The 22,744-nt window shown below is 47.1% G+C and overlaps 1 protein-coding gene across 2 annotated transcripts in view; it reads left to right on the top strand.

The window, feature by feature from the left end:
• Positions 1-22,744, top strand: part of LOC119461252 (transketolase) — a 41,592-nt gene that overhangs the window by 555 nt on the left and 18,293 nt on the right. The window contains exons 1-5 of one of the 2 annotated variants that reach the window (XM_037722484.2): positions 10,142-10,482; positions 13,508-13,625; positions 14,428-14,639; positions 17,680-17,871; positions 20,084-20,211. In XM_037722484.2, the coding sequence (XP_037578412.1) occupies positions 10,394-10,482; positions 13,508-13,625; positions 14,428-14,639; positions 17,680-17,871; positions 20,084-20,211 (739 nt within the window). In that variant the 5' untranslated portion in view covers positions 10,142-10,393. Of the gene's footprint in view, positions 1-10,141; positions 10,483-13,507; positions 13,626-14,427; positions 14,640-17,679; positions 17,872-20,083; positions 20,212-22,744 lie in introns of those variants that run through there. The other variant, XM_037722483.2, reaches the window with a different exon arrangement.

Here is a 22,744-nt window from a genome sequence, read left to right as displayed (position 1 = left end):
TTTTCCTCAAACTGCTTTCGCATTGCCGCGACGTTGTGGACTGGTGTCGCCATCTGCGAACGTTTGCGGGTACAATTCAGTTACCAGAGAATGACGCGGTTTATTCGAGTTTTCAAGGTTGAACAATAACCATCTTATTATGCCCAATGGGGACTGATGAAAGATACTGCTACATGGACTGTGTTAGCTCATTGGCGATACTTGTCTCTCGTTTTTTTTTTTTTTTTTTTTTTTTCTTTTTCTAATTTCATAAGGTTGAACATTTCGGTAGGATCGCAGTTACCAGCGAACACATAGGAATTATTTCTTGTGTCGTTATAGCCAGCTTCAGTTGAAATACTGCTTTATCGTGAGAAACATCAGCCGCGGATTAACACGGAACGAAATCTGGCGCCTAATTTTCTGATGTCGCCCACACGACTCGACACGCTTCTGTGCGGCACATAGTTGAGTTGGTAAGTGTGGGGGTGGCATGTATAAAAAACAAGAATTTTCTCTAGTATTCTCGTTTAAAGCACGCATATATTATAGATTCGTAATTGCGTCTTTCATGTATAGGTTTCCCTACAGTCTACGTGTCTTGTTCGCGTTTACGCTCTCAACGCTGTTGGCGCAATTAATTCGTATACTCTTGCTCCATTAATACCATCCACCGCTACGGAAGTTACAGAGCGAACTGCACCCATTCGAAAGTCGAATTCGTAAAGCTTTAACACGCAATAGCCGTCACTGACTGACCAGCGTTCGTAGCTCTTTCTATGTGTTTTCTGGTTCTATCACGATAGCCACTACATTGCCAAGTCCTAATTTGCCGAGCGGCCTCGTTATAGTGACGTACAAAGGCCGTCTGTTTCGGTGTCGGTAAAAAATCTGGTCGCCCCCATTTTAGCGATGAACGAAAATGGGCTTGTACATGTATAATTAGTGCAAATAACGAGAAACTCCATTACCATTATGATTTCTTCAAGGGCTGTACGAACTTAGGGAAAGGTTTTTCTTTTGAACAGTATCGCTCAAGGTGCTCTACGGAAAAGAAAAAGGCGAAGAACTAGTGTACATATTCGTCTGCATCTCACATTGTCTGTACACGCCAAACACTTAACACGCTATGCGTCACAGCGGCCACTCTGTTTACTAACATTGAACGTGGTTTAGAGCGGTGAACAGCTCTGTGGACCCGATGCCTCGATTGGCTGACGCCAGTCGTAGCTTCTGCAAAGTTGCACAGTTTTACTGAAACGCGGAAGGTGTACAGGCGCCGCCATTTAGTTTAGCGTGAGACCGGTCTTTATATCGGGTTCTTATAACCTGTCAGTAGCGGGAAGCGAGGCCACTGGCTGCAGTGTTAACTTGTGTTTGTTTTCCGGAGCTGGCCACGGCGCGAACCAAAATAGATTTATCTATCTTTCTTTTTGTTCGCTCTCCCACGGCTCTCCAGCGATCTTTTTTGCTTTTTGCGCCGCTTTATTGCAAGGACGCTTGCTCCACCTGCACTCCTTGTTGTTTCGTTCATTTCTTTCTTTGTCGCGGCCGTGTTTCGAAGCGGCAAGGGCTGTTGCGCGTACGTCTTGCAGACCAGCCCTGCTCACGGACGCAGCCAGTCCAGGGATACGCTTGGCCAGCGATGAGTGATTTGTGGGCGGTGTCTGGGTCGTGGTCGTGCGCGTAGCTGCTGCAATGCTGCAATTATTGCGCGCGCTGCCGACGCATGTTCCGGAAGAAACGTTCGGTGGCGCGTTGCCAGAACGGCAGCGCCGAAACGGTCGCTAGCTTTCTTGCGCAGGAAGCACGTGAATTTCATTTTAGTTAAGCGAGTTACACAGTGTTATACATCCTTCCAGTGGGGATGTGGTGGCCCTTCACGAGCATGTTTACTGGAGAGGAGAGGTCGGCGGAGCTAAATAACAAGAACGTTGGGAACTTTCTCCGTTGTAGCAGGTTGCATAAAGGTAGTAGAATTAGAAAGTTCACCTGTGAAAAGACCGAATAGATAACTAGATCGATGATTGATCGACAGACAGACAGACAGACAGACAGACAGACAGACAGACAGACAGACAGACAGACAGACAGACAGACAGACAGACAGACAGACAGACAGACAGACAGACAGACAGACAGACAGACAGACAGACGGACGGACGGACGGACGGACGGACGGACGGACGGACGGACGGACGGACGGACGGACGGACGGACGGACGGACGGACGGACGGACGGACGGACGGACGGACGGACGGACGGACGGACGGACGGACGGACGGACGGACGGACGGACGGACGGACGGACGGACGGACGGACGGACGGACGGACGGACGGACGGACGGACGGACGGACGGACGGACGGACGGACGGACGGACGGACGGACGGACGGACGGACGGACGGACGGACGGACGGACGGACGGACGGACGGACGGACGGACGGACGGACATGGATTTTGAGATGAAGCATTCACCCGCTTTCTCTGTGAATTTGTTTACCAGCATAATTTTGAGATGAAGCATTCACCCGCTTTCTCTGTGAATTTGTTTACCAGCATCTAATCGACTAATTGGTTATGCTGTTGTGCGATACGTTCACACCATCATCAAAGATCAAAGGGAGTGCGAGGGAGATCGGAACTACACATTTATTGCATTACCTATCTTTGTTTTCTTCATGGAACTGAAACCGACGCTGTGTACAAGGTGATGTTTACAAAAGGACCATATGTGTCTTTCGTTGCTATAGCGCATCATGCTTGTGGTTTGCATAATTACAATCACGGTCCATGCCGCCGGCGAAGATATTAATTCACGACATTTGATGTGATTGAAAGAATTTCCCTCGAATGCGGAAGCCATCCCCATACAAGTTGCACGCGCAAGAGAGAGCTCACGCTTTGCTCGTTCGGCTTGCTTCGCTTGGCTTTCAACCGAGTAAACGGTTAAAAATAGTTCATCGCGATTAAAGCGTTGGTCGATTGCCAGGAAGACCGTAATAAGCCCGGTCGCCCAGCGACGCTGTAGCCTGTGATTCCGCCACTTCCAAAACCGGTTGCTTGCTCGGGGTGTTTGTTACCTGAAATGTATATATGCGTACATAGTAACGTCAAAGATTGAGCTAGTTAGTACTGCATGAACCAAAATGCAACAACGCGACTTCGGACAAGGGCACAGACTGAAGTGCGAAGACAACTGGCTATGCATAATAATTGTTCTGATCTCTGTATGTACTCGCTGTGACTTACCGAAGACCAAATGTTAGACCGTTGCAACGTTACGACAAGATTACCCTAAAGGACTCGCAAATGCCAGCTCAGCTTGCTCCTACACGGCGCCGCAATATGCAGGCAGGGTCAAAAGTGTTATGGGATGCGAGATCTGAGAGAGAGAGAGAGAGAGAAAAGCTATATTTCCTGAAGTTTTGTCTTCATCAACTCTATAGCCGCATGTATACACGAATGAGACAGTAGCGTATATCGCCTTTGTTAGCACATCGTCATCATGGTACTATAATCATACTATGTGCAGCATGCCCTTTTCGAAACTATAGCCGGAAACTGCTTTCGGTGATTCGCGTTCAGCCTGTGAGTGGAGCAGTGCACACGGCTGCAGCCGTCTCACGTTTCCCGCTCTCCGTCGATGCGATACGCCAGCCTCACCTCATGACACGACCTTCCCCGGCTCGAACTGTATACCTTCTCCTGTCGCATTAGTGTAAACGATTCGCCTTTCTAGCGCATTGCGGCCGTGCATGGATTCGAAGCTTTGGGAATAGGATGCGACGTGCCACTTGTCGCATTCATGTGAACGCCGCTTCTGTGTCCGTCTTTCAACGTTTCGACGCATTGCATTGTGTACACGTTTGGTAACACGAACCTCGTTCATCTCTGGACGTTGCCAGTCTCCACCTTTCGCTTCTGTGGTTTTATACATATTTGGTCGTGAGCAAATTAAACCTCGTCTGGCGAGGTGCAAGGAAGCTGTAATGGGCAGTGGGGCGCAGCATCCATGGTCTATACAGAGAGACATAGTCTTATACTTCCCTTGAACTATTTATCCGCGGAAGACTTGCAGTGGTAAAAGCGGGAACACGCCTGGGCGACCATGCGTTTCCTCGTTGTCGAAATAGTTATTGTAATCATATCGCTGCCGTGTCAGACGCGCAATCGTCTGCACACTCGCAAAAAGCGCATTTTTTGACAATTTCCCGTGAAGAAATCGAAATTAGTGCTGTTTAGATGGTATTGATAAACTGTCAACCCCCCCCTGGCCGAGATCCTGGGTGCGCTACTGGTCAGAGCCCATCATTTCAGTTGCACAAGGGTCCTGCCCTAAACGTTGGTCGCCGCGGCTGTGTGTGGCTATAGCAACTCCCAAGGTCACTGCCAATGCGCATGCGGAAGCGGCCAACTTGAGCGTATAACGCGGTTGATCCACAGGCTGCTGACCATAGTTTCCCAGGCGGAAATGGAACGGAGAAATGGCGCGTATAACCGGAGGCGTTATGGGGTATGTACCGCGTGTTTCTACGGAGACGTTAAGTAATATTTAAAAACAGGCGTTCTGAAATAAAAGGGCGGTTTCCTTCGAAGGCATGCCGTCAGCGGTGCCGACCGCACGCCACCTATAGGTAGCACAAGGCCTGTTCACTCCGATCCATGACGTCATGCTACCAGGCCCGAATCTAACGGGGACGCTCCTGAGCAAGCAGCGGTGATTTCGACGTCACCGCTTTCGTCACGCCAGGCTTGGCAATGGAAATTTCGGGCGAGGCAGCATGACGTCATGGATCGGAGTGAACAGGCCTTGTGCTATCTGGGTGGTGTTGGCCGACCTCCGGGTGACAGGTGATAGGGGGGCGGCACTGCTGACGGCATGCCTCCGAAGGAACCGTCCTTTTATTTCAGAACGCCTGTCTTTAAATATTACTTAACGTCTTCGTAGAAACATCCGGTATACCTTCTACCGAGCACTATACCTATATACCGTGTGTTTCTACGAATACTTTTACTAGTATTTAGAAATAGCCGTTTTGAACATTAAAGTGCGGTTTCTTCAAAGACATGACTGCCGGGAGTGGATGGCAACCATGTGGTCACGTGTGATACGAGGTAATTAATCGCTAATTAACAAAATTCCAATAATTAACTTTCAAACCTAATTTCAGCGGTTTCATCGTAATCGGCAGATTGAAGCGAGCTCTCCGTGCAAGCCATATCAACTTTTGCACCTGGGGAAAATGCGATTACCCGCGGAACTGTGGCACGACAAAATTCGGCTATCAACAGAGCGCGTGAAACCGAAACTGGGAAGCTGCTGCGCGCGCATAGCCGCGCCCCTTGGAGCGACGTCCTGCTTACGTCACCCAACGACGGGCTGCCTTGGAGCCAGCAGCGAGCTAGGAGGTTTATTCTGTAAGCGTCCACCTAGTGGACATGTCCATTTGATCTGCTGCCGGAGAGCTGATTAGCTGAAGGCGTGTGTCTCCTTCTGACGCGTACCCCAGCCCAGCCAATCAGAAGTTCCGTAGCAGACGAAATGGACATGTCCACTTGGTGGACACTCACAGAATAACCCCTCAACCCCCCAATTTTTTTTTTTCTCACTGGCTTCGGGACCGTGTTTATTGCACTGCCTATATGGTATAGTTACAGGCGTGTCAAGGAATGCTATATGCGTACTTAGACCTTCGCAACGGTGTTACGCGTCAGTCACCGTTTATCACCCCTGAGTCAATGAAGCTTTGTGCTATGCACTGTTCATTTATTCCGTTTCATTTGCGACGCGCGCGCAGTTTCGATAAGCGTCAATGAGCCTGCATGCATGCCTACGTGAAATATCCGTCTTGGACTGACTTTCGGGGCTGTATATATAGCTGTCCTCAGTGTAAGATTTTCGAACACGTGCTTATTATCTAGAAGACTATCCCTCTCCCGCCCTTTCTTTCTCTCTTACACGTCTTCATTTACGCTTAGCAGCGGAACCCTATAGCCACTTCTCCTTCGAGGCTGCCATCGCGCGGTGCTATCGAGAAATGGCCGTCTTGTATCTTTTGGCGCCGCGCGTGCGCTCGCGCCTCGAAAGTCTCTTTTCGCGCTTATCGCCTACCAAGCAAATAACGTGGTCAACCCTTATCTCGGCGCCGTGTCCCGTTCAAGTATGTATAGATCTCCCACGTTGATACGTTTTCGACGTGGATATATATACTCGGAACTCTTTCTCCCGTGGCATCTGGCGCTACAGGCTTCTTGTTTCGCGCTATCGCTCGCGAGCGAATTGCTCCGTCTGGTTCGTTAGACAAGGAGCCAGACGTTGAGACATCTAGTGATAGTCGCGTACGTCTGTTCTATTTATTTGTGCACTCTACTGGTTCATCCAGCGCGACGTCGGCAAACCCTTTCTATCTCCCTCTCTCTCTCTTTTTTCTCTTTCTCTCCCTGAGTAGCCAAGAATTCGCGCTTCTATAATGTTGTTTACGCGAAGGCGCTCTAACGCTTCTGGAATATGTGACCGATAGAAAAGCCTGCGTTTGCACGGTGAGCGCGATGGAATCGTGTATGAGGAAGAAAAAACGCTATATGAGCATGGTTGTGACAGTGCGGAAAGGAAAGTGAAATACAGGGTGATTGCGTTAGAGCGCAAGCTAATATACCGGGTGTTTCAGCGAACACTTTCAAAAAAATGTAAAGGTTGCCTGTGGCAGATAGCACAATTCTAGTTCATGAGCTGGTCTACTCGAAGAGGGGGACACGTAGAAAACATTGAAATGCATAGTCGATTAATTAACATAAATTCACTAATTACGTTCAAACTAATTCATTAATGGTCGATATTGCAATTTGCAAGTTGTAGCCGTGGATTTCGCAAGGCGAATCCACTTGGTGTCATCCTGAGAATTCGTTATTCTCAGGATGACACCAGTTTTGCCCGAACTTTGCGGAGAAATGCTTTGGCGTTCTAGTTACTTTTGCGCTTCAATGCATACAACGACGTCTTGTTAAGAAAGTCTGGAACGCCAATGCATTTCTCCGCAAAGTTCGGGAATCAATGTCTCGAAACTGGTGTCATCCGGAGAATTAATTCCAAGTGGATCCGCCTTGCGAACTCCACGGCTACAACTTGTAAATTGCAATACGGACCATGAATAAAGTAATTAGTTTAAATCTTAATTAGTGAATGTCTGTTAATTAGTCGACTATGCATTTCAATTTTTTTTTTTGCAAGTAATGTCCGCCTCTTCGAGTAGACCAGCTCATGAACTAGAATTGTGCTTTCTGCCACAGGCAACCTTTAAACATTTTTGAAAGCGTTCGCTGAAATATACCCGGTGTAGCTATAGCCGGCGAATCACGAGCGCTGGTGACGCGAATGCCACACTCAGGAGGTCGTCGGTTCTGCAAGTCTTAAGCGCGACCTTCAGAGACGCGTTCCGAGCAGAACTCGCAGCTTTCCCACGAAATACATACATGCGCAAAACGCCAAGAAACCTTCAGAAATTAGCGAGAAATCGGAAATCGCGGCTTCATCGGTTGCAAGATCGCTTTCTGCTGAGCTATATATAGTTCATTTATATAGCAAGGAAGAGATAATCACGCGATTCACTGAGCCGGGTTATTCGTATAAGTCGGGGGAACTTGCTCACACGCGCACAAGGTCAAGGTTCGCCGCCCTTGTGCGCAAATGAGTACATGTTTCGGGTATTCGGCCATACGAATAAACTATATTCGCGCTGTTACATACTTTTGCCTTATATACCTCTGAACACGGGGGTGCCTCTGAAGCAACAAGTCCTTTTGTAATTGTGCGCCCGTTCTAAAACGCGAAAGGCGGTGACATAACACTTAGGTACTGGTATTGCTTTAATCACGTTAGCTTTCCTGTATATGACGTGATTTTTCACTTGGCCGTCTTCTACACTGGCAATATAGTGAAAGATACAGGCGCTGTTTGTTCAGTGAAGTGGATCTTGTCGAATTCCTTTAAGAGGACGTCAGAGAACGTTCCAATGGATTTTTATCGCTTTTTATAAACACATTTTTGTTCTTGTTTTATTACATTTTTCGTCCGTTTGTTGCTCTGTATTGCTGCCAAGTTTTCTCGAAGTGCGGCCCGTTCTCAGAACAACGCCAGATTGATGTCTTATATAAATCCGAGGGTTGTTTTTCCTGTTGCGCAATTGTTCGTCCTTTTTTTTAATTTTTGCTGACAGCGTAATACTTACCGTTTACGTGCACTTACTTTTGAACGCCCTTCCCGCTCACGTAAGAATGCGTGAAAGCCGGGCTCTGAAAAAAATAGAAAAAAGAAAAAAAAAGTAAAAAGGTCAACGAAAGACAGCGCTCGACTCAGGCAACACATTTGGAGGTGCATGGCCCCACTTACTTCGCGTCGTTAGCGGTTTCCGCACCACTTGTGTCGTTGGCACAGTCTTTTTGCGTGCTTGCGCGTCGTCAACCCGAATGACCGTCGGACCGCGGCTCTGCGTGAACACGAAGTCGCAAGTTGACCTTGGGTCAGCGCACGAGTTGTGACGCAATTGCTGGACGAACTAAGGTGGCGAAATCGAAAGTTGACCATTGCGTTCTTTGAGTAAGTGAGCTTGAACCTAAGTAAGCAGCCTTTGACGCCTGCAGTCTCGGGTGGACACCGCGGCGTTCTCGATCGCCACTTTCCTGTAGCTGTGCTTGTCTGTATATTGCAATGAATGACGCATTTTTTCAAGATTGGGATACGTGAGCGTAAACATTCTGTCTCTCGAGATGCGTACAAATGTGTTAATCCCAGGTCTTTCGTGCATGAATGTTGGTCGTAACAGGAATGTGGCCGAGTTCTTTGAAGCTGCTACAAGCTCAAATTTCGTGTCGCAGAAAAAAGAAGAGAAAAAAAGAAAAGAAAGAAAAAAGTCGTTATACAGTCGAACCCAGATATATCGAATCTCAAGGGGATGCCCCCCCCCCCCCCCAAAAAAAAAAAAATTCTATATGTATGAAATAAAGATTTTGTACAAACATTTTCTAGGGGATTTTACTGCTGTTCGTTATACACAATAATTCGTTATATGTGGGTTCGTTATATCCGGGTTCGACTGTATACGCCTTGGTGATCCCGCTTTGAAAGCTTTTAGTCTGGAAAAGTATGTGAAACTTTAGTAGTTTTACTTTATTGCTCATTCACAAGAACATGCGTTTAGTAGACGATGCTTCCCATAAACTTTCCCGAGTTTTGGGGCGACAAGCGTTTGACGACAGATTTCAAAGGCTTTCGCTCAAAACTGTACACTTGCATACAGGGTCATCCAGGACCCACTTGCTCGAAGGCAATTAACATGCACGTGACTATAATTTGTGGAGTGACAATTAGGCAAGAATTTGCGTGGCATCTTCTTGTCTTTTGCGCGAGACGTTTTAGCTGTGAGCGGTCGATTGTGAGTAAACCTGCCCATGATTAAAATTTCACCGTCTCCCGCTTGCTCAGCTGACGATTACGTTGCAGTATTTGCTTACTTTTTAAATAAAGAGGTCGTTTTGAGAGCCCAGTTGTTTATTTGGACCAGTTGGTGCTTCCTGAGAAGCGCTGCGTGTGAACGACGTCGCGAAGACAAAAAACAAACTCAGACAAAAAAAAAGGAAAAAAAAAAGAAAAGAAAACACGAACACATGCAACGGTACGCGATATCACGCTTCGGTTGCATGCCTTCCCGCCACCCGCTAAACACCCCTACACACGTCCGCTGCGCCCGATTGATAATGTAAGCTTCTAATACTTCTCTCTCTCTCTCTCCAGTTTGTCGTCGTTTTTGTGATGAATAACGTCAGACCCGTAGCTACGCCCCCCTCTCCCTCCTCAAAAATTTTTCTAACAAACATTAGTATGGGGCCTGCCCAGACCCCCTCACCTTCTGCGTGAAGTGCCGCTGGCGAGCACAATAAACCCGCCTTCTGCTCGGCCATCTTTCTTTCTTTCTTTTCCTGAGATGCCGGCGCTGCTCGTGCCGTGCTATTTCCTTCTTTGCGATTGTGCGTAGCTTTAATTTTTTTTTATTTTCCCGCGCCGTCATTGTCAGCGGATACCGGCCGGTTCCGGCAAGGTGCGCCGCTAGGGAGCCGCCGTAGCCGTAGCCAGCAGCCGCCATTGGGCCACCGGCGAGCCGTCATACGAAGCCAGACACCACGTGACGCTGGCAAACCGTCTGCGATAAAGCGGCGCTCCCGGCGAAAAGCCCGTTTTCCCCGTTGCCGGCCCGGCTAGTGTGTTCTCCGCATTCGGTGTACGCGAGCATACCCAGACGGTTTTTCCGGCCGCAGCGCACGCCTTCGACATTGTGCCCTTGAGCCGGCCACCGGAGCGATTCGCAGGTGTCTTTGCGCTTTCGGAAAGCCCGTTAAACCGTCAAGAGGGATAAACATGGACGCGAGCACTTACCAGGAACTGCGGGACATCGCTAACAAGCTCCGTATCCTGTGCATTCGGGCCACCAATGCCTCGAACAGCGGGTTTGTAAAGCTTCAGTCTTCTTTTTTTTTTTTTTTTTTCCAGACATTGTGTCGCTCAGGAGTGCTCGCTTTACTGCGCGAGTCTGTTACGCAATTCTATTTCAATCAAGCGGCTCATGAATAGCAGTTCTGTGGCGCTCTTTTGTGGGAGCAAGTTACGCCGAAACACGGGGCTGTAAAGTTGGATACTAAAGAGTGTCGAATGCCTGCTGCCTCGTTAATTTCACTCGGGTGATTATACGGCTTGAGCGCGCGCGCTATCACGCGATCCGGCGCGATGTCCGGAGCGTGTGTCCGTTCGCGTGATGCTCCGCGAGGAGGTGAATGTCGAGCACATGCAGGAAACGCGCAATTTTCGAGACTCCTGTTCGTTTTTCTATTGTTTGTTCTTCTATGAACGTGAGCTTTTCGTCCGTTGGCCCCGCCCACTGCTTCTACTCGGGCTAGCGCGGGGATTTCTGTTCCCTGAATGCCGCGTGTGGTCAGTTTGAAGTTTTTGGAACTTTAATTTGCCATGCGCTCGTATGTGCTCCTCGTCACTCCTAGAAGTGGTCCGTGCCCAACGAATTCTACTTGCCCCTCCCCTTCAAGGAAGCCTTGCTGCACATGTCACGGCATTCGGCAGTAACTCAAGTGCAACTCGGCTTCTGCTCGTTCCTGCGTAGTGCTTGTGCGGCGCTTTCGTATGTATCGTATATCTTTGCAATTCTTTTGTCCATTTCCTGTGCCCTACTCATGCAAGACGGGTGTTAATTGTGCCCCGTCTTGAGGCAGCTGACACCCTCATAATTTAAATTACCAACGCTTAATTACCAATTACTATCATGCTTATTTTGTTTCATACATTGCGGCCCAAAGACTTGTGCTGTTCAAAGTGGCGCAGATTGGAAAAGGGTAATTTGACCTGCTTTTAGGATTAATTGGTGTCCAATAAAAATTGGATGAGTTAATTTTACTTTTTACTCCCAGTACACGCCCCTGTTTTTTCACGAACTAAAGTGCTCATTATTTCAACACATTAGCATACCTGCCGACTCTCCCGAATTTTTTAAAGCTTGAGTTTGAGCTTGTTCTGTGGTTTTATGTGTTGCATTATGTTTGACGAAAACTGACCTCGGTTTTCAAGTTTTTGAAGGTGAAGATGGGGTTGTGTAAGATTGTAAAAAGTGCATGCAAAAGAAATTGTGATGGTACCAGTGCCACTTTCTTGCAGCAGCGCAAGGCACCTTATGCTAGAGGGGTACTTACCTCGAATACGTTCCCGAAGCAGGCAAAATTGGCGCCATCAAAGTCGTCGGATAAGTAGCTGTGATCTAAAAACAATCTGTTCTTGTCAGTCTTTGCTATTCCAAGCTTGCTGCTGCTTGTGTTCTGTGTCTAAAGGGAAATGGTCAAGTATGTATGTGTTCCACAGTGTGCTCAATGCAAACTTTAAAAAATTGGTGCCATCTCCTCAGCTCCTTGTTGTGTCAGCAGGATGTTTACAAATTTTAAGGTTCACAGGTCAGCAGATATTCGTTGGACATCTGACGCTGCTCAAACTAAGGTTCCTGAGACTCGCTGTTTTCTGGCTATACCAGCACTGCGCTAACCTTTATTCCGCCTGTGTTGGATTCTCTATGGTTTTTTACTCGTTTGAAACCAGCTGGCTCTCGTGTTGAACTCTGATGAAATCACTTGGATGCTTGTGAGTGTCGTTACATATTTTTTTCATAAAACTTGCATCATTGGCTTTGAACAGCACGTTGCAATTTCATTTGGGTTGTTGGCAGCATCTGTACAAGCATTGCTGATCAGCCTGGACAAGGCTGCTGATCTTCTAGGCAATGCAGCCCACTCTTTAGAATTCGACTGAGGCTGGCATTTTCTCCTACAGGGCAATGTACTCTGGTTTACTGTTTGACCTAGACTGGTGTTTTCTTGTACTCTGCAATGTAGATTACACTTTATTGTATAGTGGCACTCCAAGGTAGTTTGTGCTAGGAAACGGCCACTGTAGAAATAGTTGCCATGTATTTAAATCACATAAATGCTCTGTTTAACCTTGCAATTATAATTTGAACTAGTTTGTCATGGCCCAGTGAGGTTGAATTTACTTAACTGTATCAGGCAGTGACTATTGGGGCCCCGGGGGGAAGCAGCTTAACCTATCTGTTATAAATTCTGCTGAAAACGAGGCACATTTTCTACAAAGCAGTGCTAGCTTGCTGTATAGTTCGCCCACACGATCTTCGGTGCCCTTGGGTATTATCTATCATTAGCCAGGTTCCAGTTGGCAGATGCATACTTAGTGTTGACCAAGTGTCAACTTGACGTAACCATAGGCTAGCAAGAGAAATATTAGCCTGGAGTCAACATTTTGACAAAGGGACCTGTTGAAACATTGACCCCTTCTAAAGGCTTCCCTTGTCCGCACACTGTACATGTGATATTTGCTCCGTCATCCTTTAACTCCTGCAGGCACTGTACATTAATTCACACCATGACAGTGCATCAAAAGCAATAGCACTGATGAAAATTGTATATTATACATGTCTGACATAATAAAACACAATAAAACACAATAAATCGGACCAGTGCTGCAAGTTTGCATAATCTGTGTAAAGCATTTTAGTAAAACCATTTGAAAGATGTTTACTGGGTGTTTGCTCCCTCTGGCAGCATGTTATGTGGCGTTTTTCACAATATTTTACGTAGGACATATTTTTCAAGTGGCTGCATAGGTGCTCTCCGAGTATGCCAGACATGAAAAAGTTTTCATGTCCGACTTTCCTGTAGCAAGTTCTTGCATGGTGTCCACATTCTGTAAACTTGACAACTTGCTGAAAAATGTGGAATTCTTACTCCATTCTGCTGCTGTATGCTTTTGTGATTCTGAAGACGCAAGCTGTGTGGTGAGAAACTAATTTTAAATGAACAGAATTGACACCTGAAAGGGTTATTGAATTTGGTCTGCTCATTCGAGTGGTTCAACATGACCAACTGCCTAGTGATTGATACATTGCTACTGTTTCGTGATGTGCAGGCACCCCACATCATGCTGCTCCATGGCAGAGATCATGTCTGTCCTGTTCTTCAAGACTATGCGCTATCGATTGGATGCCCCTCGTGATCCCTCTAGTGATCGCCTCATTCTTTCCAAGGTATGCTTTTTTCCCTTGCACTTGTGCTGTTAATACAGCAGGCCTTTAAGGTTTCTTGAATTTCAAAGGAGGAAAGATGGGGCTTACTCACTCTTTTAAATGTAAACTTTCTTTTGCTGCTGTAGCAAACTGTTGGTTCTTGGTGAGGTTTCATTCATTGTGCACTATCTGGGCAAAGTAGTTGCACCTTGTATAGTATGCTGACATAGTCAAACTGGTCTGAAATAAAGCAAGGTATTGATCTCCAGGACATGTCAGTTTTAAGTGTTTGTGCCTTAGAATAATGTAAAGAATGTGCATGTTATGCACTTCACCTCCCAGCTTTGTTTTATGAAGCCAGATATGAATTCTGCTAGCACTATGGCACACAACGTAAGAGATGCCAAACTCTGTGCTTGCATTGTTTTATACTCTAGGGACTGTAGATACTAGAGCCATACAAATGCATTATACTTAGATTTATGTGTTAGTATCCTTCGGTATATTAGGAAGACACGACATTCCATACTAAACACTGTTCGCTTTTCTTTGCTGAATCATCAGTCTCTGTGGTAGCCATCATTCTTAAGGCTGTGCAAATTAAGGAACATATGTGCTGAACAATTGTCATCTGTCAACTGCTGTTGTGCTATGCCCTATTGTTTAGGACAAGGTACAGGCAATGATGCTAGCTGTGTCCACAAGGTTCAGATGTTGACTGCTTCTATTGTATGGTTCTGCGATGCAAGTTCTCCATGTAACATTTCATTTGCACTTGTTGCTGTATCCAGAGTGAACTACTATTTGTGGTCCACCTTTGCAGGGTCATGCAGCACCCATCCTGTATGCTGCCTGGTCGGAAGCTGGGCTGTTCCCCGAGAAGGAGCTGCTCAAGCTGCGCAAGATCGACAATGACCTCGAAGGCCACCCAACCCCTCGGCTTAACTTCGTGGATGTTGCCACAGGCTCCCTTGGCCAGGGCCTGAGCTGTGCTGCTGGCATGGCTTACACTGGCAAATACTTCGACAAAGCCAGGTGCGTATGTGGCCATTGGGCATGCCAGGTTCGTAGATCAGCGTTCGTACCAAGGCTGTACTAGTGCTAAGACGACAGCTGTAGGAGGTTTCCTATTAGAGACCTTAACGAGAAGAGTAAAGCCGAATAGATAATTATGTATTTCTGGAACATGGGATAGGTTAACTTACCATTCCACCTTGACAATGCCACCTCATTGAGGCCACCTTGACATTTTCTTTGTACCAGTTCTCTTCAGTGTCATTCATTTTTAGTATTCGACTGGGCGAAATAATTATAAAAAATAAATGCACAAGACTAAACTAAGCAGACCCTAAACCTAGAGACATTTAGCAACAATCCCTGTCTAAATATGGCTGTAATGCTTGTGTAATCTTCAATTGCTGTCTCACTGGAATCAGCTGCACAGTGGTTCGAGCTTGAAATTGAAGATTGGAAGACTTTCCCAGAAAGGGCATCCCACATGCTCGGAGAGTTTTCAAAGAATAATTTAGCTGTCTAACCATTGCTTCTCATTAGTGTCTCTAACTTCAGTTCAGCTGTGTAACATGCCGCAGCTCAAGACCACGTCGCAGGTTAGATTTCTGGTGCAGCACTCCGAGGAAATCACTTCCTGGAATACTTGCGAGATTTCGCGTAACTAGAGCCAGATGTGTCGGCTACAGATAACAGCGTTTCTGAAATTGCTATAACATGTGTGGCATTGTGCCAGGAACGCGGTTGCCCAGACGCCAATGTGCTGAGCACCGGTCGTGCAATATCTTGCAAAAGTGAAAGTATCTCCTAAAGTAAGCCACCCGACTATTGGCAACTCCAGAATACATTATTTGTGCTGGCAACACGGTCCAAATAAATGGTGGCTCTTTCACTTGGTGCTGTGCTCAAATTTCTCATTTGTGGCATAGAATCGCATTTTTTGAGGTCCTTGCTGCCGATTACCTTATTTTGATCGGTCTCGAGGATTTCAATGAAAACTGCAGAAATACTTTTGCTGTGCATGTAAACGTCCGGCCTGCTTAGCAACCCGCATCAGTCTTTTTTAAAGACCAAGAGCCTTTCAAGCCAGCCGGAGGCTAAAAAGAAAAGGGAACTTTGTGTAGCGGGTCTCCGAAACATGCAAGCACTTGTTAGTGGTGTTGCTTCACTGCTACAGGTATGATACTTAACTGTTTTCGACCTTCATATAAGTAACTCCACACTGCGACTCGTGTTGCAGTATATTGCATAGCATCCCACAATTTATAGGCAGTAATGTCTGTCGTGCCTTCAGAAGCTAAATATGGAATCTGCCTGCGCTCTTAATGATAGTCAATCCACTGCGGACGACTTTATCAGGGACGGCAGCAGAGTAGATGCGATAGTGTCGCAGGCTTCACTTTGTACGGCTGATGTGAAGATATTGTCTACACATCATAAAGCTGCATCTTTTGTTGTCGACTCAAATTCAGCCAAGATGAATTTTTTTTTTTTCAGATTGTTCAATAATTTGGATTTACAGCTCCTTACGTGTACGAAAAATCTCTTGGCCACTGTACTTATTTGTATGAAACGTCGAATTTCAATATCACAAAATTTTCGTACAAGTGTTGATTTTACCAGCTTTGCTGCATCGAGGTTTAACTTGTTTGTGCAAGAGCATGCAGAATTGGCCAAGGCCAAGCTGAGCTGGGAAAAATTGACCTGCACTGTGGGACTGTGCCCTTTTGGATCAAACCATAGTTAAACCTGATTGCATCCCTGGTGGACCACAGAGCGCAAAAATGAGCTGTGGATTATATGTTGCGGTGCCACATGATTCCCAGTCAAGGAACTAAACTCTTAAATTGCTTTATGGTCCTGTGCGAGTTTGCAGCGGTGGCAAAATGGTTGGAAGATCTAATGGTTCACCATTATAATAAACTAGTGGGTTCCAGGCAGCACTGGGTTTCGATATGAGTACGTCCTGCATACGAGGCACACTCTATTTCACCTCCGTTGCAACGTGGCTGCAACATGGCAAAATGGTTGAGCGTCCGCCTGGCGTGTGAGAGGTACTCGGATCGAATCCCAGTGCAGCTGGGAACCGGTGTGTTATAGTGGGTAGAGATGTGCCCCAGCCAGTGCTTGGCCTTTTCATAAGGGGTTCCCATCTCGAAGGGGGCCCTATGGAGATTAGAAAGGTCTCTGGGCAGCCCTTGTCCCGTCGCAGCAATGGTGAATTGGTCGAGCATCTGCCGCGGCTGTGGGAGTCAGGCTAGTGCTGCTGCCTTGTACATATCTGTAACAGGTACAAGTTCACTCCCGGCCTGGTGCTCGGCCAGTGCAAGGGAGCTCAATGCATGGGAAGAACACCCACTTGGTGGGAAATTGACGGAATTGAAGAGGCAGCAGTCCTAACCCACCTCGTATGCAGTAGGTACTGGGTTTGAATCCCGGTGCCGCTGGGAACCAACAAATTTTTCTAATGGGTAGTCCTTTGACCTGGTGCTTTGGCCACTTGCAAGATTTTTTCATCTCGAAAGGGGGCCCTATATAAACTGTAAGGTCTCTGGGCATCCTTTGTCCAGCCATAGACAGTTTTCTAATGGAGCATCCACCGCGGCTTTCAGAGGCAGACAAGACCTGCCACCACAAACCTACTGGTAAAATGGGTACAAGCGCGCTCCCAGCCACAATACAAGACTTAACGCTTGGCAAGGACACCTGCTTGATGGGGCATTGGCGGCATGGGACAGGCAGGAATTCTTTTTCTGTGACTCGCAAGGGTTTCAACTGGAATTTTAGGGTTCAGACTTCTTTCTCAAGCATATCACCCCTGAAGAAAGTGGAACGCCAGGCCAAGGGTTCATTTGTGCTCATTTAGCAGCCATCTTTTTGAGTTGTTTGGTGTTTTTGTTTGTCTTGGTTTTTGCTTAGCAAGCATTGCGGTCTGTACGAAATTGGGGGGCGGTGCTTTTATTAACCTACCAGGCTTTGTAATACCTTGGCTTAAGAGGTTTAGTTTAATTTTTTTCTAATGTTTTTGCTGCTTCTCAAATGAACTATTTATTCCTTTGCACAGCTATCGAGTCTACTGCATAATCGGCGATGGCGAGTCTGCGGAGGGTTCCATCTGGGAGGCCCTGTCCTTTGCAGGGCACTACAAGTTGGACAACTTGGTGGCCATTTTCGACATCAACCGACTGGGACAGAGCGAGCCGACAGCATTCCAGCACCATATGGACATCTACAAGACCAGGCTCGACTCCTTTGGGTGTGCTGCTCACCATTTTCAATAATACAGTAGAACTGTGTTCGTATGTTTGGAAAAAAAGCAGAAAACATGTACTATCCGGGAAAAGGTACAAGCCAAAATCGGTCAGTTTTGCCTGAAAGGTGAAGCATTGATAGATACGAAAGATTTTACTATTAAATGAAGTAAGGCTAGTAGTTCTGTGAGCAGTGCAAGTTGCTGTAAACATCTGCTTGCTAACTAAAGCATGTAACACTTTAGTTAATGGTGTAACTTAGTGATGTAATTTTAGTGGTGTAATGTGCCTCTCGTCAACGAGCACTTGCTTTCACAATGCTAGTGGGATGAGTACCACCAAGAGTTGGAAGCATGTCTGCTTGTCCTAAAGCGTTGTTAACAATCCTTGCTATCCCTCGCTTCAACTTTTCAACTATGCCGCTGTTATAGGCGTTCTCTTGCCGTGTCTCCAAGACTCTGATCACATGACATCCAACACACTGCGTGCATTGATGCTGCCAGCCTTCCCGGCTCGTCCCACTTGCACGTGTCTCCAATACAAATTTGGGGCCATGTATGCTCGTTCGTATTACCTCCAACATTTACCACGCGGAAAGATGTCGCACGTCAATGCATATCAGCCGGCTGTTGGCCTTGCACCTGCAGAAGACCACGTGGTTTGGTCTCAATGTGCGTTTTGTTGGCCCAAAGCTCTGTACAATAATCTGTACCATTACGGCATCCTGGTGACATCGCATTTGTGCAAGTTGCTTAATACAGTGTAGACCGCTTATAACGTACGTCGCCGGAGTCGCGAATATCCACACTATAAGCGGTACCGCACTATAACCAAAGCAACAATTTTCAAGGCCCGCACATATACAAAACATGTGCACCGAGCTGCCACGCGTATGCGACAGTCGAGGAATGCGGCTAGAACGTTTGCATTCAATTTACAGTCGAATCTCATTAATTCGAACCAAATCACGCGGTGGCGCCTCCGACCGGCATTGCTCCAGCACCGCCATAGAGTAAAAGCTTCGGAGAGACCCCCCCAATGTCGCGCGCGAACAAAAAAAAATAATAAAAACGCGGTGGAAATTTCACCCTCTCTCAAATGGCAAGGTCGCCAATTCTGCGTTGCGCCGGAACATGCGTGTATGTGCTGACGACTCAGCCACGCTACCGTAGCCACGCGTAAAAAAATGGCCGTGAACCCTTCTTTCTCCTTTATGCTTCCTCTACTTTTTAGTCACGTGTTGACCTTGCACACTGCGGCTACGGCGCAGAGGGAAGCAGCGGTGCTGTCCCAGGCCGGCCAACGAAGCTGCCCACACCGGCAAACGCCCACTTCCCGATAACGGCAGAAAACGAAACTTCGGGGAGCTGGCGCTGGGCCGGCTGGAGCGGCGGCGCCTGCGGGCGCGCACAGTGACAGTCGAAAGTGAGGGAGCTACGAGGGAGGGCGAGGGGAGCCACCGAAGCAGCGGAGTTGCCGAGGCGAAAACTGCTTCCCTGCTGCCCTCCTCCCTCACATTCCACGGTCTCCGCGTGCGCCCTTCGCCGTGCTGTGTCGGCGCCGCCCGTTCCCTCCCTGTAGTTTCGTTTACTGCCGTTATCTTGAAGCGAGCCTTGGCTGGCGTTGACAGTTTCGTGGCCCTCGCTCGCTATGCGTGCCGTGATATTTCACGACTCGCACTCAAGATTCTGGTTTCAGCCTCACTGGCTGTTCGTTCGCACCACGTGCCCTTCTCCTCCACTTCATCTCTTTCTTCCTCGAGCACTCCTTGGGGTGCCCGTTTTTGAGGGGAGCGTTCGCCATCTCCGCTGACTTCCGTACTCCCAGGCAGCCGCACTGTAACCGGTATTTTGTTTCCTGCAACTGCACTATAAGCTATACTTGTATACATGGAGTGCTATGGGAAAATTAACGGGAGTCTGAAAAGACCGCACTATATCCGGTCCTGCACTATAAGCGGTTACGTTATAAGTGGTCTATACTGTATGTCAGTGGCTTTGTGATTAGGCTAGTTTCTTTTTCTGGTATAGTTGCAGATCTGTTGATGCTGATGTGAAGCTGTTTTTATCAGTCATGCATATTATTCAGGCAGCACAGATGTTTTCCACCTTTCTTGTAGGGAAAGATTACACAGTAGAACTGGTTCAAAATTAGAAATCGGTATTTTGCCTCTTGTGTTCCGTACTCTTTTTAATAATTCCCTCTTCTGTTGTGCAGTTTCAACACGTACGTCATCGACGGCCACGATGTCGAGGCATTGTGCAAGGCCTTCTCGGATGCTGCCAATGTCGGCAACAAGCCCACAGCTATCATTTGCAAGACGTACAAGGGCAAGGGCCTTGCAGGTGAGAGTACTGCTGCTGAGGTGGTCTTTTATTTTCCCTGCCGACAGCTCAGTTCGTTGCTGAACTTGTGGACACGTGAGCTATTGTTTGTATCGGCAACCTCATACAGCCAAGGTTTTGGGTCGGGTCAGCCAATGGGAAGTACCAGAAGGGCTTGACAAGTATTTAGGGGCGAAGCTCCTTAGGGTGTGGGTCGTTCCCTCCTCTGTAGTTGTAGTAGTAGTAGTATGTAGCCACCTGTAGTTATGAAGTGTTCACTAGATGGCGTTCCGGTTCCACTTTGTGCGTGTTCGGTGCGAACGCGGGCAAAACGCCGACGGCGTCGACAACAGTTCTGCGCGTTGCTGGTGCTGCTGCATGTCCAAGTTTATGCAGCTGATAAAACTACCTTGAGTCGACCCCATGGCTGCTTCGCATACTACTCAGGGTTCCCCTACGGGAAGATGGTGTAATTTTTTCTCTCGTTCCCGACGCGCGCTCTCTATCTCTCGTCCGTAGCTGTGATTTACCCGAATGATCCCCCGGTGCTTCGCCCACTCATCATCATTCACTTCGTGGATATGCTGTGATTTTTTCACCTGTCGATCATGTTGTGCGTGATGCTGACCGAGTAGGAAGTTCATAGAAGGGTTAAAAGCATGCAATGGGAGAGCCCTGTTTCTTTTTTTCTGTATACACGCTGCCTCTTCCTGATTGGCTGACAAAACCTGCAAGTTTGAGCACCTGTTCAGATTTGCAGAGTTTATACTTCATTTGGTAGGTGCTTCTGGGTGCTTCTGAAGACACTGTTAAAGACCAACTGCAATGAAATGCTGGACTGCTTAAAGAGCCTAGTTCAATATAGTGTCTATAGAGGGGCCTCCTTACATAATTTGACTTGAAATATGAACAGAAAGGTCGCGAGAAGCTCGCAAAAATAGGCATTTTTATACCGAAACTAATTTAAAAAATTGTAGCTCTGCTATTGCTAACACCAGAGGTAAGCGGAGCTGGGGAAGGCCTAGTAAAGTAGTGGCAAACCACACACTTAGCTTCCTGGCACTCGGGATTTCTTCGCGATATTCCGCGTAGTATCGCGATGAGTTCAACCAGCCACGTTCACAAGCCTGCTGGATCTTCATTTCTTCGCCTACGCGAACTCGGCTCCCCTCAATCTAAACTCTAAATGTTCTCTTCTGCGACGCTTGGTTTCAGCTTCCCTAGCTCTCACTTCAGTCGTTCGGAAGCGACTCGTGTCGAGTTCTCTGGTCAGAACATGCCGAGCGGCCGCCAGAGGCATTGGCTGCAGTCACTGACACCGGGTGCGTTCAGGGGCGAACGCGGGGAAACGTGGCCAGCGACAGCAGCAGCTCTACGTGTCCCACTACCACCTGCCTCGCTCCTCCTCGCCTCCGCTATGCTGCACAATGCTATTTTTACGCTCTCTCAGCGCTATTTCACTCTCTCAGCTCTTCCCCAGCTCGGCGAAGCTGCGGACGACGGAATGATCATTATAGCAAGTTCCTAACAGCTCCGCTGTAAAAAATTACAATCCCAATATTAGCATTCGCTGAATAATTCGAACTTTACTGGTCAGCACGTACGCATCTAACTCCAATGGTGAGCCAAATCCCAATGCCTTTAGCGGGTGCGTCTGTCTTGGCAGAGCTTAGAGCACAACGCATATGGTGAACAAACGCCATCCCCTGTGGAAAATGCCTATTTTTGGCCTGCCATAGGAAGATGGCTTACAATGAATAATTACAGATTTTACCCGATCATAATGTGCTCTTTTTTTTCTTGCAATAAAATTGATCCAAAAGTTTCCTGCAAGGTGCTGTTGGATACGAAACCGAAACTGCATTTGCAACGTTCTCAACAGCCTACCATCAGAGCCAGCTTCATTGCAGTGCGTGCAGGTAGTTTCATTTACAACAAATTTCGAAATACTGACTCTGCATCTGCTCTAATGGTAGCTGACCAAATTCAGCCCCTCCACATAAGGTGAAATCGATTAAACTTCATTCACTACTTCATAGGAAATTTGGAATCTCTCCAGACCCTTACGTCGTGCACTCAGTTACACGGGAAAACCCTCCACAAGCATAATTACACCTTTGCAAGGAACAAACCAATATATTCATATTTGCCACAATCACGGAATGGAATTCATTACCAGAAGTGTTTGAAAATGAAAATTTTGCGAATGCCATTGTCAGCACTGTATAATTTTGTCCTATTCATGTTTTCCATACTCTGCCTGTCTCCTGTTAATGATCATTCCTGTATTTTATTGACTTGCACTACTATTTCTTGGCATTCCGAATATTGTATATTTTAGATTTGGCCCATCCTGCTTGGACCAATTAGGTCTGCAGTATTGTGTAAATAAAAAAAATTGCCTTTGCAAGATGGCAACTCGTGCACCATGGTCGCATTTGGTCTAGTACTCTACCCACTTAGTGTAACACAGACTAAGCAGTGCTTTGTCTTCAATTACAAACATTCATTCTAAAATTCATTTTTCATGCTAAGCTAGGCTCAAGGTCACGTC

Source organism: Dermacentor silvarum, chromosome 8 (genome assembly GCF_013339745.2).
Source record: "Dermacentor silvarum isolate Dsil-2018 chromosome 8, BIME_Dsil_1.4, whole genome shotgun sequence".
NCBI lineage: Eukaryota > Metazoa > Arthropoda > Arachnida > Ixodida > Ixodidae > Dermacentor > Dermacentor silvarum.
Note: the sequence above shows the minus strand (reverse complement) of the source record. Positions and strands in the feature narration are given on the sequence as shown.